At 46.6% G+C, this 12,402-nt stretch overlaps 1 protein-coding gene across 1 annotated transcript in view; it reads left to right on the top strand.

Annotated features, from left to right (window-relative positions):
* Positions 1–12,402, top strand: part of LOC126215041 (ubiquitin-conjugating enzyme E2 Z-like) — a 30,454-nt gene that overhangs the window by 4,566 nt on the left and 13,486 nt on the right. The window contains exon 2 of the mRNA XM_049941678.1: positions 7,515–7,775. Coding sequence (XP_049797635.1) covers positions 7,515–7,775 — 261 coding nt within the window. The remainder of the gene's footprint in view (positions 1–7,514; positions 7,776–12,402) is intronic.

Below are 12,402 nucleotides of genomic sequence, written 5' to 3'. Positions count from 1 at the left end.
TAGCTCTTCATCTGAAGGACGTAGATGGCTAGCAATGTCTTTTTTCACGACTCCAAAAATATGAAAATCACATGTAGAGAGATATTGGGACTTCATAGGTGTTGTATAAGGACTTACTGCTGAAACGTTTCTAGCGTAGTAGAAAGAACGTTAACATCATCTGAGCACACCCACAAATAAGCTGCGAGAGTTTCGCTGGGTAGCTGTTAGACATCTTCTATAGACTCCCGATCTCTCCACGTGCAATTACCATATTTTTGGAGCTCGGAAGAAAGAGCTTTATGGCCATTGATATGCTTTGGACGAAGAGATGAAGCCTTGGGTACAATTGTGGTTCCGGAGGCAACCTCAAACATTTTCTATGAAGGCAATGACCATTTTGTCTGATGGGGTAAATGTATTAACAGTTATAGCAATTACTTTTGAAATGATAAACAGTTTACTTGGTTTTTCCATCTGTCTTGTTTTCATTTGACTGCATTTTATACAGTGGCTAGCACACTGGACTCGCATTCGGGACAACGACGGTTCAATCCTGCGTCCGGCCATCCTGATTTAGGTTTTCTGTGATTTCCCTAAATCGCTCCAGGCAAATGCTGGGATGGTTCCTGTGAAAGGGCATGGCCGACTTCCTTCCCCATCCTTCCCTAATCCGATGAGACCGATGACCTCGCTGTCTGGTCTCCTTCCCCGAACAACCCCAAACTGCACCTTATATGTCACACCAAATGATGTGGAACAGAGGCAGTGGTCAACTATTGCAACTGGGAGTGGGTCAGCTGTAGTACTTCATGGAGACTGGCTTGGTCATCAACATGTGTGGTCTTGCGACACAGCAGTTGCTTCAACTGTCCACACAGTTCAGTGACCAGCACAAGTTGACTGTGGCTGTGGCCTGATCGTGCCTTCTTGTGGTCCGTCTTTGGCTCCAAGTCCAGTGATAATAATTTATCCCCCTATAAGATTAATAGAGCCAATTAGAAAGAAAACAGCTACTTTAAAAAAAAAATCCTGCTGCCACCTCAGTTATACTATATAGCAGTTACCTCCTAGAGGTAACTCAGTATTTACTTGATTGCACTGATATTTTTCAAAGAAAATAGTTACCTACCTCTTTAATTGCTGAATCCTGTGTACAGCACATTAATATTTGTCATTCTGGCATGTAACAAAGACTGCTACTTGCAATACAGCTAATAGAACTTTCGGTTCCTGAACCTAGATATTTAGATAATTTGTAGCTAGACAGTGGCTAAGGATATGTTTTCTAATAACTTTTGGATTTGCATGGATTCAAAATTGCTTCCACCCTGCGGGTCCGGTGGTTAGAATAGGCCCGAGGTATTCCTGCTTGTCATAAGAGGCGACTAAAAAGAGTTTCACATGTTTTGGGCTTTATCTGATGGTCCCCTGTAGGGTATGACGTCCATTCTTCCAAATTTTCCCGAAGTGCGAGCCAATTGCGGAAGGGCACCTTACATGTTGCATCATGTCCATCAAGCATTGAGATCTTTAGGCCAATTTCTCGTCGTCGCATTGCAGTCCCACCCATTCTCCATCTCTTGGGCGAGGACACCTGCATGGGTGCGTTTTCCACCATGCACTATGCAATGTCGCTTTCTGCGTCGACGATGACTATGGACTTCTTTGCACCTGATATCCTGCACAGTAGCCAGTCTGTTGTGGTGGGGCTGCCATGTACCCTGTCGGTTGTAGCCCCCTGGCCACACAGGGATCGCTCTGCTGATGCCTGCGCCGTTAACTGCCCATGTATGCCAAGGAGTAGATGCCCATCCCCCTGGGGCATCGGGACTCCCGGCAATGGCCATCCTGCTACGTGGCCTTTGCTGCGGCTTGGTGGCGCCCATGGGGAGGGCCTCTGGTTGGGATGGGTGGCATTAGGGCGGATGACACGCGATGAAGCGTAGTCCATCATCTCTTGTTGGTTGCGAAACACCAGCAGTCTCTAAGCGATCACAAGCTCAATTCAGTGCACAGAAGTAAGACTCCAAATTGTTCCCCTCCCTGGCCACACCATGGGAGGAACGTCAGGCTAAGGATGGCAGCGGATCTTATTCGTCCTGGTACTTTGTATGTTCGAGAGTTGATGGGGAATCTTTCATGACGATGAAGCCTCAGTTTTTTGTTGAGCATTTAGAGGACAAGTTCGGGGAGTGGAAAGCTTGTCCAAAATGACATCTGGGTCAGTCTTCATCAAAACAGCATCCTCTGCCCAGTCATGGGAGTTACTCGCTTGTGACAAGCTGGGGGATTTTTCTGTAACCATCACACCCCATAAGAGCGTAAATATGATTCAGGGACCTTCTTTTGCAGTCTGATGATTAGCTGCACATCATTTAGAGTGGTGATGTGTACATTTCGTCCAGCGTGTCCACCGGGGTTAGAGGGATAATCAGGCTGCCACCTGTGCATTTATCGTGTCGTTTGAGGGTGATACGTTGCCCGAGAAAGTCAAGGCGATGGTCTACCTCCGCCGATGCGGTGCTTTAAGTGCTGGAAGTTTGGCCTTATGTCTTTCCGCTATACTTCCAGCGTCACATGGCGAGATTGCGGACACCCATCACATCGCAATACTCTGTGTGGCCCACCTCTTGTCTGTCTCAACTGCGGAGAGCACCATTCGCCTTGCTTGCCAGAGTACAGGATTCTCCAAAAAGAAAGGAAAATCATGGAGTACAAGATGCTGGACCGACTGACCTACACCGAGGCTAAGAGAAAATTTGAACGCCTGCATCCTGTGCGTATGACATCGTCTCACGTCGTCACTACAACAGTTCTGGCACCATCAGTTCCATCAACCGAAGTCACCTCTCAGAGCCGGAAGACTACACCTGCCCCCTTGATGGTGGGGGGCATTTCCCTCCTTGTTGCTCCCGCACCACCTACTTTGGGTGCAACACCTCCCCCAATAATCGGAGTCATCCGTCCCCACTTCTAAGCCAGAGAAGGGTAAGTCTTCTTCATCTTCTCTCGATAGGAAGGGGTCCCTTGGGTCACTCCCTTCCCAGGTTTCTGCTAGTGGGAAAGATGACACCCAACAGTGGCTGAAGAGCTCAAAAGCAGCTGGTCGTAGGGCTTCGTGCTCATCCTCTGTCCCAGAGACTGAAGAGACTGAGCCAGTGAAGTCATACCAGCCAGGGAAACCCAAGGAGCAGTGAGAGAAATCCAAAACGAAGACCCCCTAAGACCAAGGAAATTGTGGTGGCACCCACACCACCGCTACATACAAGTTCTGCGTCTGAGGATGGGGTGGAGATTTTGGAGTCTGCTGAGGATCTAGATCTCGCCAGACCCTTAAACATAATGTATATAGACTGCTCAGGCTAAAAGTCGGTGGCAGCAGGTGACCCTAAGGTGTAAACTGCCTCTTTGAATGTTCCATGTCTTCCCAGTCTCATGATGACATCATCCTCCAGTGGAATTGCGGCAGTTTTTTCCACTGCCTGGCTGAGTTATGGCAACTGTTAAGCTTTACACGTGCTACCTGCATTGCCCTCCAGGAAACCTGGTTCCCGGCAATGCGGACTCCTGCCGTCTGTGGCTATAAGGGGTATTACAGTAACTGTAGCGACTATAAAAGAGTGTCAGGTAGAGTTTGCGTTAATGTCCTAAACGCAGTCTGTAGTGAACATGTACCCCTTCAAACCCCTCTTAAAGCTGTGGCTGTCAGAATAACGACAATTAAGGAAATAACTGTCTGCAATGTGTATCTTCCTCCATATGGTGCAGTACCCCTGAGTATTTTAGCTGCACTGTTTGATCAACTCCCTAAATCTTTCCTACTTTTGGGAGATTTTAATGACCACAACCCCTTGTGGGGTGGTATCATGCTTATTGGCCGAAGCAGCGATGTCGAAACTTTACTTTCTCAGTTCGACCTCTGCCTATTAAACACTGGGACCACCACACATTTCAGTGTGGCTCATGGTAGTTACTCGGCCATTGATGTATCAATTTGCAGCCCAGGACTTCTCCCATCTAGCCACTGGAGAGCACATGACAACCTGTGTGGTAGTGACCACTTCCTGTCACTGCACCAGCGTCATGCCCACAGACGCCTGCCCACACTGGCTTTAAACAAGGCAGACAGGGAAACTTTCACCTCTACTGTCACCGTTGAATCTCCCTCTCACGGTAACATTGATGTGATTGTTGAGTAGGTGACTACAACAATTGTTTCTGTGGCAGGAAACGCGATCCCCCACTCTTTAGGGTGCCCGAGGAATAAGGCAGTCCGTTGGTGGTCGCCGGAAGTCGCTGAAGCAATGAAGGAGCGTCAGCGAGCTCTACATCAGCATAAGCGGCACCCTTCCCTGGAACATCTCATAGCTCCTTGCCTGTGTTTGCTATCTTATCAAACGATGGAAGCAGGAGTGTTAGAAGAGATACGTCTCGCTCATTGGGTGCCGTACGTCACCTTCCCAAGTCTGGGCAAGGATCAAACGTCTTTTCGGGTACCAGGCGCCAACAGGCGTTACCATAAATGGCTTGTTATCTACTGACGCCAACGCGATTGCCGAACACTTTGCTCGAGCCTCTGTGTCAAAGATTTACCCCCTGCCTTTCGAACACTCAAACGGCGGCTGGAAGGGAATGTCCACTCATTCACTACACACCGCAGTGAATCCTATAATACCCCATTTACAGAGTGGGAGCTCCTCAGTGCCCTTGCACATTGCCCCGACACAACTCTTGGGCCTGATTGGATTCACAGCCAGATGATTAAACATCTCTCGTCTGACTAAAAGTGACATCTCCTCATCATCTGCAACCGGATCTGGTGCGATGATGTCTTTCCATCGCAATGGGGGGAAGAGCATCATCATTCCGGTGCTCCAAACCCAGTAAAAACCCGCTTGATGTGGGTAGCTATCAGCCCATCAGCCTCACCAATGTTCTTTGTAAGCTGCTGGAACGTATGATATGTCGGCGGTTGGGGTGGGTCCTGTAGTCATGTGGCCTGCTTTCTCGATGTCAGGGCGGCTTCCGCCAGGGTCGCCCTACCACTGATAATCATGTGTCCATCAAGTCTGCCATCCGAACAGCCTTTTCGAGACGGCAACACCTGGTTGCCGTCTTTTTTGACTTACGTAAAGCATACAACACGACCTGGCGACGTCATATCCTTGCCACATTGTATGAGTGGGGTCTCTGTGGCCCGCTCCCAATTTTTATGCAAGACTTCCTGTCGCTCCGTACTTTCCGCGTCCAAGTTGGTACATCCCATAGTTCCATCCATATCCAGGGGAATGAAGTCCCGCGGGGCTCTGTATTAAGTGTGTCTCTATTTTTAGTGGCCATTAACAGTCTAGCAGCACCTTCTCTGTATGCAGACGACTGCTCCAGTACTGGTGTTGCTGAGCATCGCCTACAGGGAGCCATCCACAATGTGTGGTCATGGGCTCTATCCTAATGGCTTCCAGTTTTCAGGCACAGAGTCGTGTGTCGTGCACTTCTGTCGGCGTCGTACAGTTCATCCGGACCCAGCATTTACCTTAATGACGATCCACACACTGTAGTGGGGACATATCGATTCCTAGGACTGGTTTTCGACACTCAATTGACTTGGCTGCCTCATCTTCGTCAGCATAAGCAGAAGTGCTGGCAGCACCTCAATGTCCTCCGTTGGCTGAGCAACACCAATTGGGGTGCAGATCGCTGTACGCTGCTGCAACTCTACAGAGCCCTTGTCCAATCCCGAATTGACTTTGGGAGTGTGGTTTATGGTTCGGCAGCGCCTTCAGTGTTGCATTTACTCGACCCTGTGCACCACTGTGGGGTTCGACTAGTGACAGGAGGTTTTAGGATGAGTCCGGTGACCAGCGTACTGGTGGAGGCTGGTGTCCCTCCATTGCAGATCAGACGTGCGCAACTGCTCGCCAGTTATGCAGCACACATTCATAGTTCCACTGAGCATCTGTATTACCGTCTCCTTTTCTCGCCCACGGCAGTCCATCTCCCGCATCGGTGGCCCAGGTCGGGGCTAACGATCAGTTTACGTGCGGTCCCTTCTCTCTGAACTGGAGTCCTTCCCTTTACCACCTCCACTTGTCGTCCACTCACCTCCACGGTGTACGCCTCGTCCGCTGCTTCGTCTGGACCTTTCGTGTGGCCCTAAGGACTCCATTCACCCTGCGGCCCTCCGCTGTCACTTCCTCTCAATTCTCGACGTGTTCCGTGGCTCTGAAGTGGTTTACACCGACGGCTCGATGGCTGACGGTCACGTTTGCTTTGCCTACGTGCACGGCGGCCATATTGAACAGCCTCACCCGATGGGTGCAGTGTATTCACTGCAGAGCTGGTGGCCTTTTCTCATGCACTTCAGTATCTTCGTTCGTGCCCTGGGGAGTCTTTTCTTTTATGTACTGACTCCTCGAGAAGCTCGAAAATTGTCGACCAGTGCTACCCTTGTCACCCTTCGATAGCATCCACTCGGGAGTGCAACTGTGCCCTGGAACGGTCTGGTCATTCAGTGGTGTTTGTCTGGACCCCTGGTCATGTCAGAATCCCAGGAAATGAACTTGCTGACAGGCTGGCCAAACACACTACACGGAAACCACTTCTGGAGATGGGCATCCCCACAGCTGACCTGCGTTCGCCGTAAGGTTTTTCAGCTTTGGGAGAGGGAATGGCAGAATCTCAGTACGCACAACAAACTGCGAGCCATTAAGGGGACCGAGAGTGTGTGGAAGTCTTCGACGAGGGCATCTCGCAGGGACTGTGGGGTTCTCTGCAGGCTCTGCATTGGCTAGGCACGGGTGGCCAACGGCTACCTCCTGCACCGTGAAGACCCACCTCAGTGTCGGTGCGGCGCCCAGTTGACAGTGGTCCATACCCTTCTGCTATGTCCTCCTTTGGCTGCCCTGCGACTTCATCTTCAGTTGCCGGACTCGTTATCATTGATTTTAGCAGACAATGCCTCGTCGACTGATTGGGTTTAGTGGATTTTATCACTCGATGTGAGTTTTAGTGCCTGTCCTTTGTCCCTCTGTGTCCTCCACCCTAGTGCTTGTAGGATGAAGGCTTAGTCGGTCAGCTTCCATGTTTTACTCTCTTCTAACTGTTTCTTGCATCTCTCTGTTGTTCTCTTGTCCTCTTTTTGTTCCTTTTACTGTTCATTGCCTTTCCTTCATTCTTGTGGTCTTTCCTTTTTTTCCCGTTTTGTGTTATATGTTTAGTCTATTTTATTCTCACACTTGTGGCATCGTTTCATTAGGAACGAGAGACTGATGACCTCATAGTTTGGTCCCTTTCCCCCTCTTTCAAACCAGCCAATCAAAATTGCTTGCTGGCAATCTTCCCATCTGAGTGCATAACTCCATTCTGAACGCTAGACAAGGATGCACAATTTACATGAAAATGATTTTTAATCGCGTATTTTTGACACAGTACCATTTCATTCAGGCCTCCCATTTTTCGTGGTTGTTTCCTTTACAATTAGTACTCGATAAACTGCCAAAAATGTGTGCTGTCTATCGGTGGTTATATTTCAGGGACATGATGTCCATCTACAATGAACCACCACCCGGTCTGTTTGTCGTTCCGGACGAGAAGGACATCACTGTGATCCACGCGCTCATCACGGGTTCGTTTGACACGCCCTACGAGGGTGGCTTCTTCTACTTCCTCGTGCGATGCCCTCCGGACTACCCTATACGGCCGCCACGTGTCAAGCTCATGACGACTGGAGGAGGCACTGTCAGGTTTAACCCAAACCTGTACAAGAATGGGAAGATCTGCCTCAGTATTCTTGGGTGAGTATTGTACATCTTGTTCGACATATATTGTATCAGCTGGCATAGTTGGCAAAATTTGTGTCAAATGGCATAGTAGATAAAATTACTATCTAAATCTGTGTAATGTTAATTCTAGTTGAGGAATGTGTGCCATTGGAAATACTGGAGAAAATTTTCTTCCACGAGGTGTAAGAACATAGTGTTTGTGTGGTACTTCTACGTAAAACAGGTGAATGTTTCCAGAACAAATATTTCACTCATCATTGTACATTGTTGTGAAACCTGGAGCCAGGATTCGAAGCCAGGTCCTTGCCTTTTTGGGAGCTGTGATTTCCATGATTGAGCTACCTGGACATGCCTCACAGCATGCATTACTGCTTCAATTCTGTTGATACTTCCCTCCTGCTTTGTGTTCCTCGTAGACTCTACTGCACGTATAGGTGCACCACTGCTAATATGAGATAGGACGCTATGGTGAATGGGAGAGCCACAGTCTAGCGACTATTTCCGAGATGCTATTTTGTGGTGGCTACACTACTATGAAATTTTCTGAGACATTGAAACAGTTCTGGGCTAGAGTACAGTAGAGAATCTCAGGACATAATTTCGGCAGCGAAGAAAATAAGTTGCACCCACACGTGGACAAGATAGACCCGGTCACAAAGTTAAGTGTGCTGACCGCGGTTGCATTTAAGGGCTATTGTTTGCATTGTCTGGAATGTCCTGTATGATTTCCAGATGGTGTAGCTTCAGCTACTCTGAAACTTCCTTGCAGATTAAAACTGTGTGCCGGACCGAGACTCGAACCTGGGATCTTTGAAGTTTGGGAGGTAGGAGACGAGGTACTGGCGGAATTAGAGCTGTGAGGACGGGGCGTGAGTCGTGCTTGGGTAGCTCAGTTGGTAGAGCACTTGCCCGCGAAAGGCAAACGTTCCGAGTTCAAGTCTCGGTCCGGCACACAGTTTTAATCTGCCAGGAAGTTTCATATCAGTGCACACTCCACTATAGAGTGAAATTTCTTTCTGCTACACAGTCAGCACTTTTGATAAAATTTTGTGGACACACTGCTTGTGCACAAATAGTCAGACAAAATTGAAGAAACTGACCTTATACTTACCTGTATCTCATTTGCAAGTTCTCTTACTGTAATAAAATAGTCTTACATCAGCAAAGCCTGTACTTCCTCGATTGCATTATCATTGCAACTTGTCGAGGATCTGTTTGTCCTCCACTCGTGTGATGCCATCTTTAAAGCAGTTGTAACACTCCTTTTATCGACATGTTGTTCGTAAAATTGTTCCTGAAACCCTGTCGAATCTTGCAAATGGTTTCCTCTTTGCTATCACCCAGCTTTTGTCAAAATTTGATTCAATGTTGCTTCTCAATTTGTTCCATCTTTTTATCCAACTGGAGTCTGACAAACACCCACTACATGTCCCCACTTTTAGGCTGAGTGCTTGTAACTGACGGATGCTTTCTGCTGGCTGGTAAAAATTCATGACAGTGCACTAATGTCCGCCACCACATCTCCAACTAAGATAGTCTGTTGCGCTGTTTCAGATAGTGCAAGAAGGGGAGGGGGGCGTTTAGGATGGAAGCACAGGGTATCACATACCATCTTCTGTGCTGGGACTCAAACATGGACCCTTGCTTGTAGTGGGTAATGGCTTCAAGCAACAATCCGTACCAATGTGCATGCAGTTTTAAGCAATATCGTATCACTGCTCAAATCAAGCATGTAATCGAATTAAAAAAAGTGTGCAACTTAGATGGAACAATAAATTAGAATTATGTTCAATATATACAGGGTTATTACAAATGATTGAAGCGATTTCACAGCTCTACAATAGCTTTATTATTTGAGATATTTTCACAATGCTTTGCACATACATACAAAAACTCAAAAAGTTTTTTTAGGCATTCACAAATGTTCGATATGTGCCCCCTTTAGTGATTCGGCAGACATCAAGCTGATAATCAAGTTCCTCCCACACTCGGCGCAGCATGTCCCCATCAATGAGTTCGAAAGCATCGTTGATGCAAGCTCGCAGTTCTGGCACGTTTCTTGGTAGAGGAGGTTTAAACACTGAATCTTTCACATAACCCCATCACTTCATCACTGAAAACAAGTTTCGCACTGAACGCATCCTCTTCCATGAGCTGTTGCCACCGCGCCGAAAATTCAAAGCGTTTGACTTTGTCATCGGGTGTCGGGGCTTGTAGCAATTGTAAATGGTAAGGCTTCTGCTTTAGCCTTTTCCGTAAGATTTTCCAAACCGTCGGCTGTGGTACGTTTAGCTCCCTGCTTGCTTTATTCGTCAACTTCCGCGGGCTACGCATGAAACTTGCCCGCGCGCGTTCAACCGTTTCTTCGCTCACTGCAGGCCGACCCGTTGATTTCCCCTTACAGAGGCATCCAGAAGCTTTAAACTGCGCATACCATCGCCAAATGGAGTTAGCAGTTGGTGGATCTTTGTTGAACTTCGTCCTGAAGTGTCGTTGCACTGTTATGACTGACTGGTGTGAGTGCATTTCAAGCACGACATACGCTTTCTCGGCTCCTGTCGCCAATTTGTGTCACTGCGCTCTCGAGCGCTCTGGCGGCAGAAACCTGAAGTGCGGCTCCAGCCGAACATAACTTTGAGTTTTTCTACGTATCTGTAGTGTTTCGTGACCATATGTCAATGAATGGAGCTACAGTGAATTTATGAAATCGCTTCAATCATTTGTAATAGCCCTGTACTTGTATATAATTGCTGAATCCTGCCAAGAATATTACATTGACTATAATGTGAATGTAATTGTTGAAGGCAGCAGTTAGTTATAAAGTAGGTTTTTTTAAATTTCTGAGTTTGCAATACAAAACAGGAACAAATGACGTTTGCATGTTACTTTGTACATGTGTGTCCTTGAAATGGTTTCAGCCACGTTTGTGCACAAACTCACTAGTTGGCACGGTTGTGCTTAGCCGTGCACGTTTGGATTCTCAGTGCATTAGTTACAATGACACAGTAGATGCTGAATGTTAGCAGAGAGTAAACATTTAGTTCTGTGTTAAGCTCGGGAAAACCTGTAGTGAGATGTGGACAATGATTAAGCAAGTGAAAGCAGACAAGGTAATTTCAGGAAGTTGTGTTTTCAAGCGGCACGAAAGATTTCGTGAAGGGAGATATTCCATGCATGATGATCCCAGAGCTGGTCGCCTGTCTACAGCACATACCGATGCAAATGTGGAGCGTGTAAGGCAGTTATTGGAAGAAGAATGTCATGTGAGTCTGCGTGCAAAATCAAACACTTAATTATAATAGTAATGTGAGTCATAACTGACAAACAGAAAGATGAAAGACAAAGAATTTGTGCTGAACTATTAGGTAGAGTTGAGTGTGATCAGACCTTTCTGCCAAAGATTATAGTTGGTGCTACCAGCAGTATGGCCCTCACACAAAGTTTCAGAAGTGCCGAATGGCAGAGTCCTGGATCACCAGTCGCGAACAAGTCGAATGACAACCTTGGAGCACAGACAGTGTTGATAGTAAAGGATTAGTTCATCATAAGTATGTTCCTCAAGGTCAAACAGTGAACCATTCTCTTTAAGTTGAAGTCTTGAAACATTTGCAATGGAGTTAGACATCGTTGCCCTGATTCTTAGGACCAGTTCTTAACTGTATGACAATACAAGATCCCATGCTGCTTTATCTGTTTCGGAGTATCTGGGCAGGCATTCTGTTATTGTCATCTGCCATATTCAGTTGACCCTTGCCACTTGATTTTTTTTTCTTGTTTAGGTGACCGAAAGGAAAGCTTCATCAAGATATTGGAGTTACCCAGTTGGCAGTGACAAATGAGGTTACAAGTATTGTAGTTGAAAGTTTCCCTCCTTTCTTCAGAGTGCTCCAGAAACATTGGCAACTGTGTACGGATAGCCAAAGGGACTACTTCGATAAGAGTTACAATCTTTACTTGGTTAAGTGGAGCTTTTTATTTTTTAAAAAAAGAGCTGTCCTGGAACTTTTTTGACAAGGAAATATTATTACGTAAATGGTATGGACCTTAAAGTATGTGTTTTGTGTCATGGAGATGAAGAAGTCCCTGTATTACAACAGTTATGGGAAATGTGATCATGCACAGGCTCGATTTGATGTGAAATAGCATTGTGAGAACATTTTATGAATAGCTGAGTATTCACTTAGTTGTAGTGTTTTGGGGAGCTTATCTTCTAACCTACATCCATATTCTGCAAAGGACTGTGAAATACATGGCAGCATGTACTTCCTATTTTACCAGTTGTTACAGCTTCATACCGTTTCATTTATATATGAAGTGTGGTAAGAAAGGTTGTTTAAAGACGTCCTCGTGTGTCGCAATTAGTCTGATCTTGTCCGTGCAACCCTTACACGAGTAATACAAAGTGGTCACTAATACATTTGTAAAGTCATCATTTGGAACTGGTTCTTGAACTTCTGTGATTAGGCATGTTTGTAACAGTTTGTGTCCACCTTCAAGAGTCTTCCAGTCCTGTGTTGTACAGTGACACACACTTGAGCAATATTCTAGGATGGTTTATACATAGAACCAGTTCAAGAACATTTTTCCACACAAGTAACATCATTTGGCGTCCTCCCTTTCTGCCCTTTTCTCTTGTACA

The sequence above is a fragment of the Schistocerca nitens genome, chromosome 12 (genome assembly GCF_023898315.1).
Source record: "Schistocerca nitens isolate TAMUIC-IGC-003100 chromosome 12, iqSchNite1.1, whole genome shotgun sequence".
Classification (NCBI taxonomy): Eukaryota; Metazoa; Arthropoda; class Insecta; order Orthoptera; family Acrididae; genus Schistocerca; species Schistocerca nitens.
The sequence above is the reverse complement of the archived record's forward strand: the minus strand, read 5'-3'. Positions and strand labels throughout refer to the sequence as shown.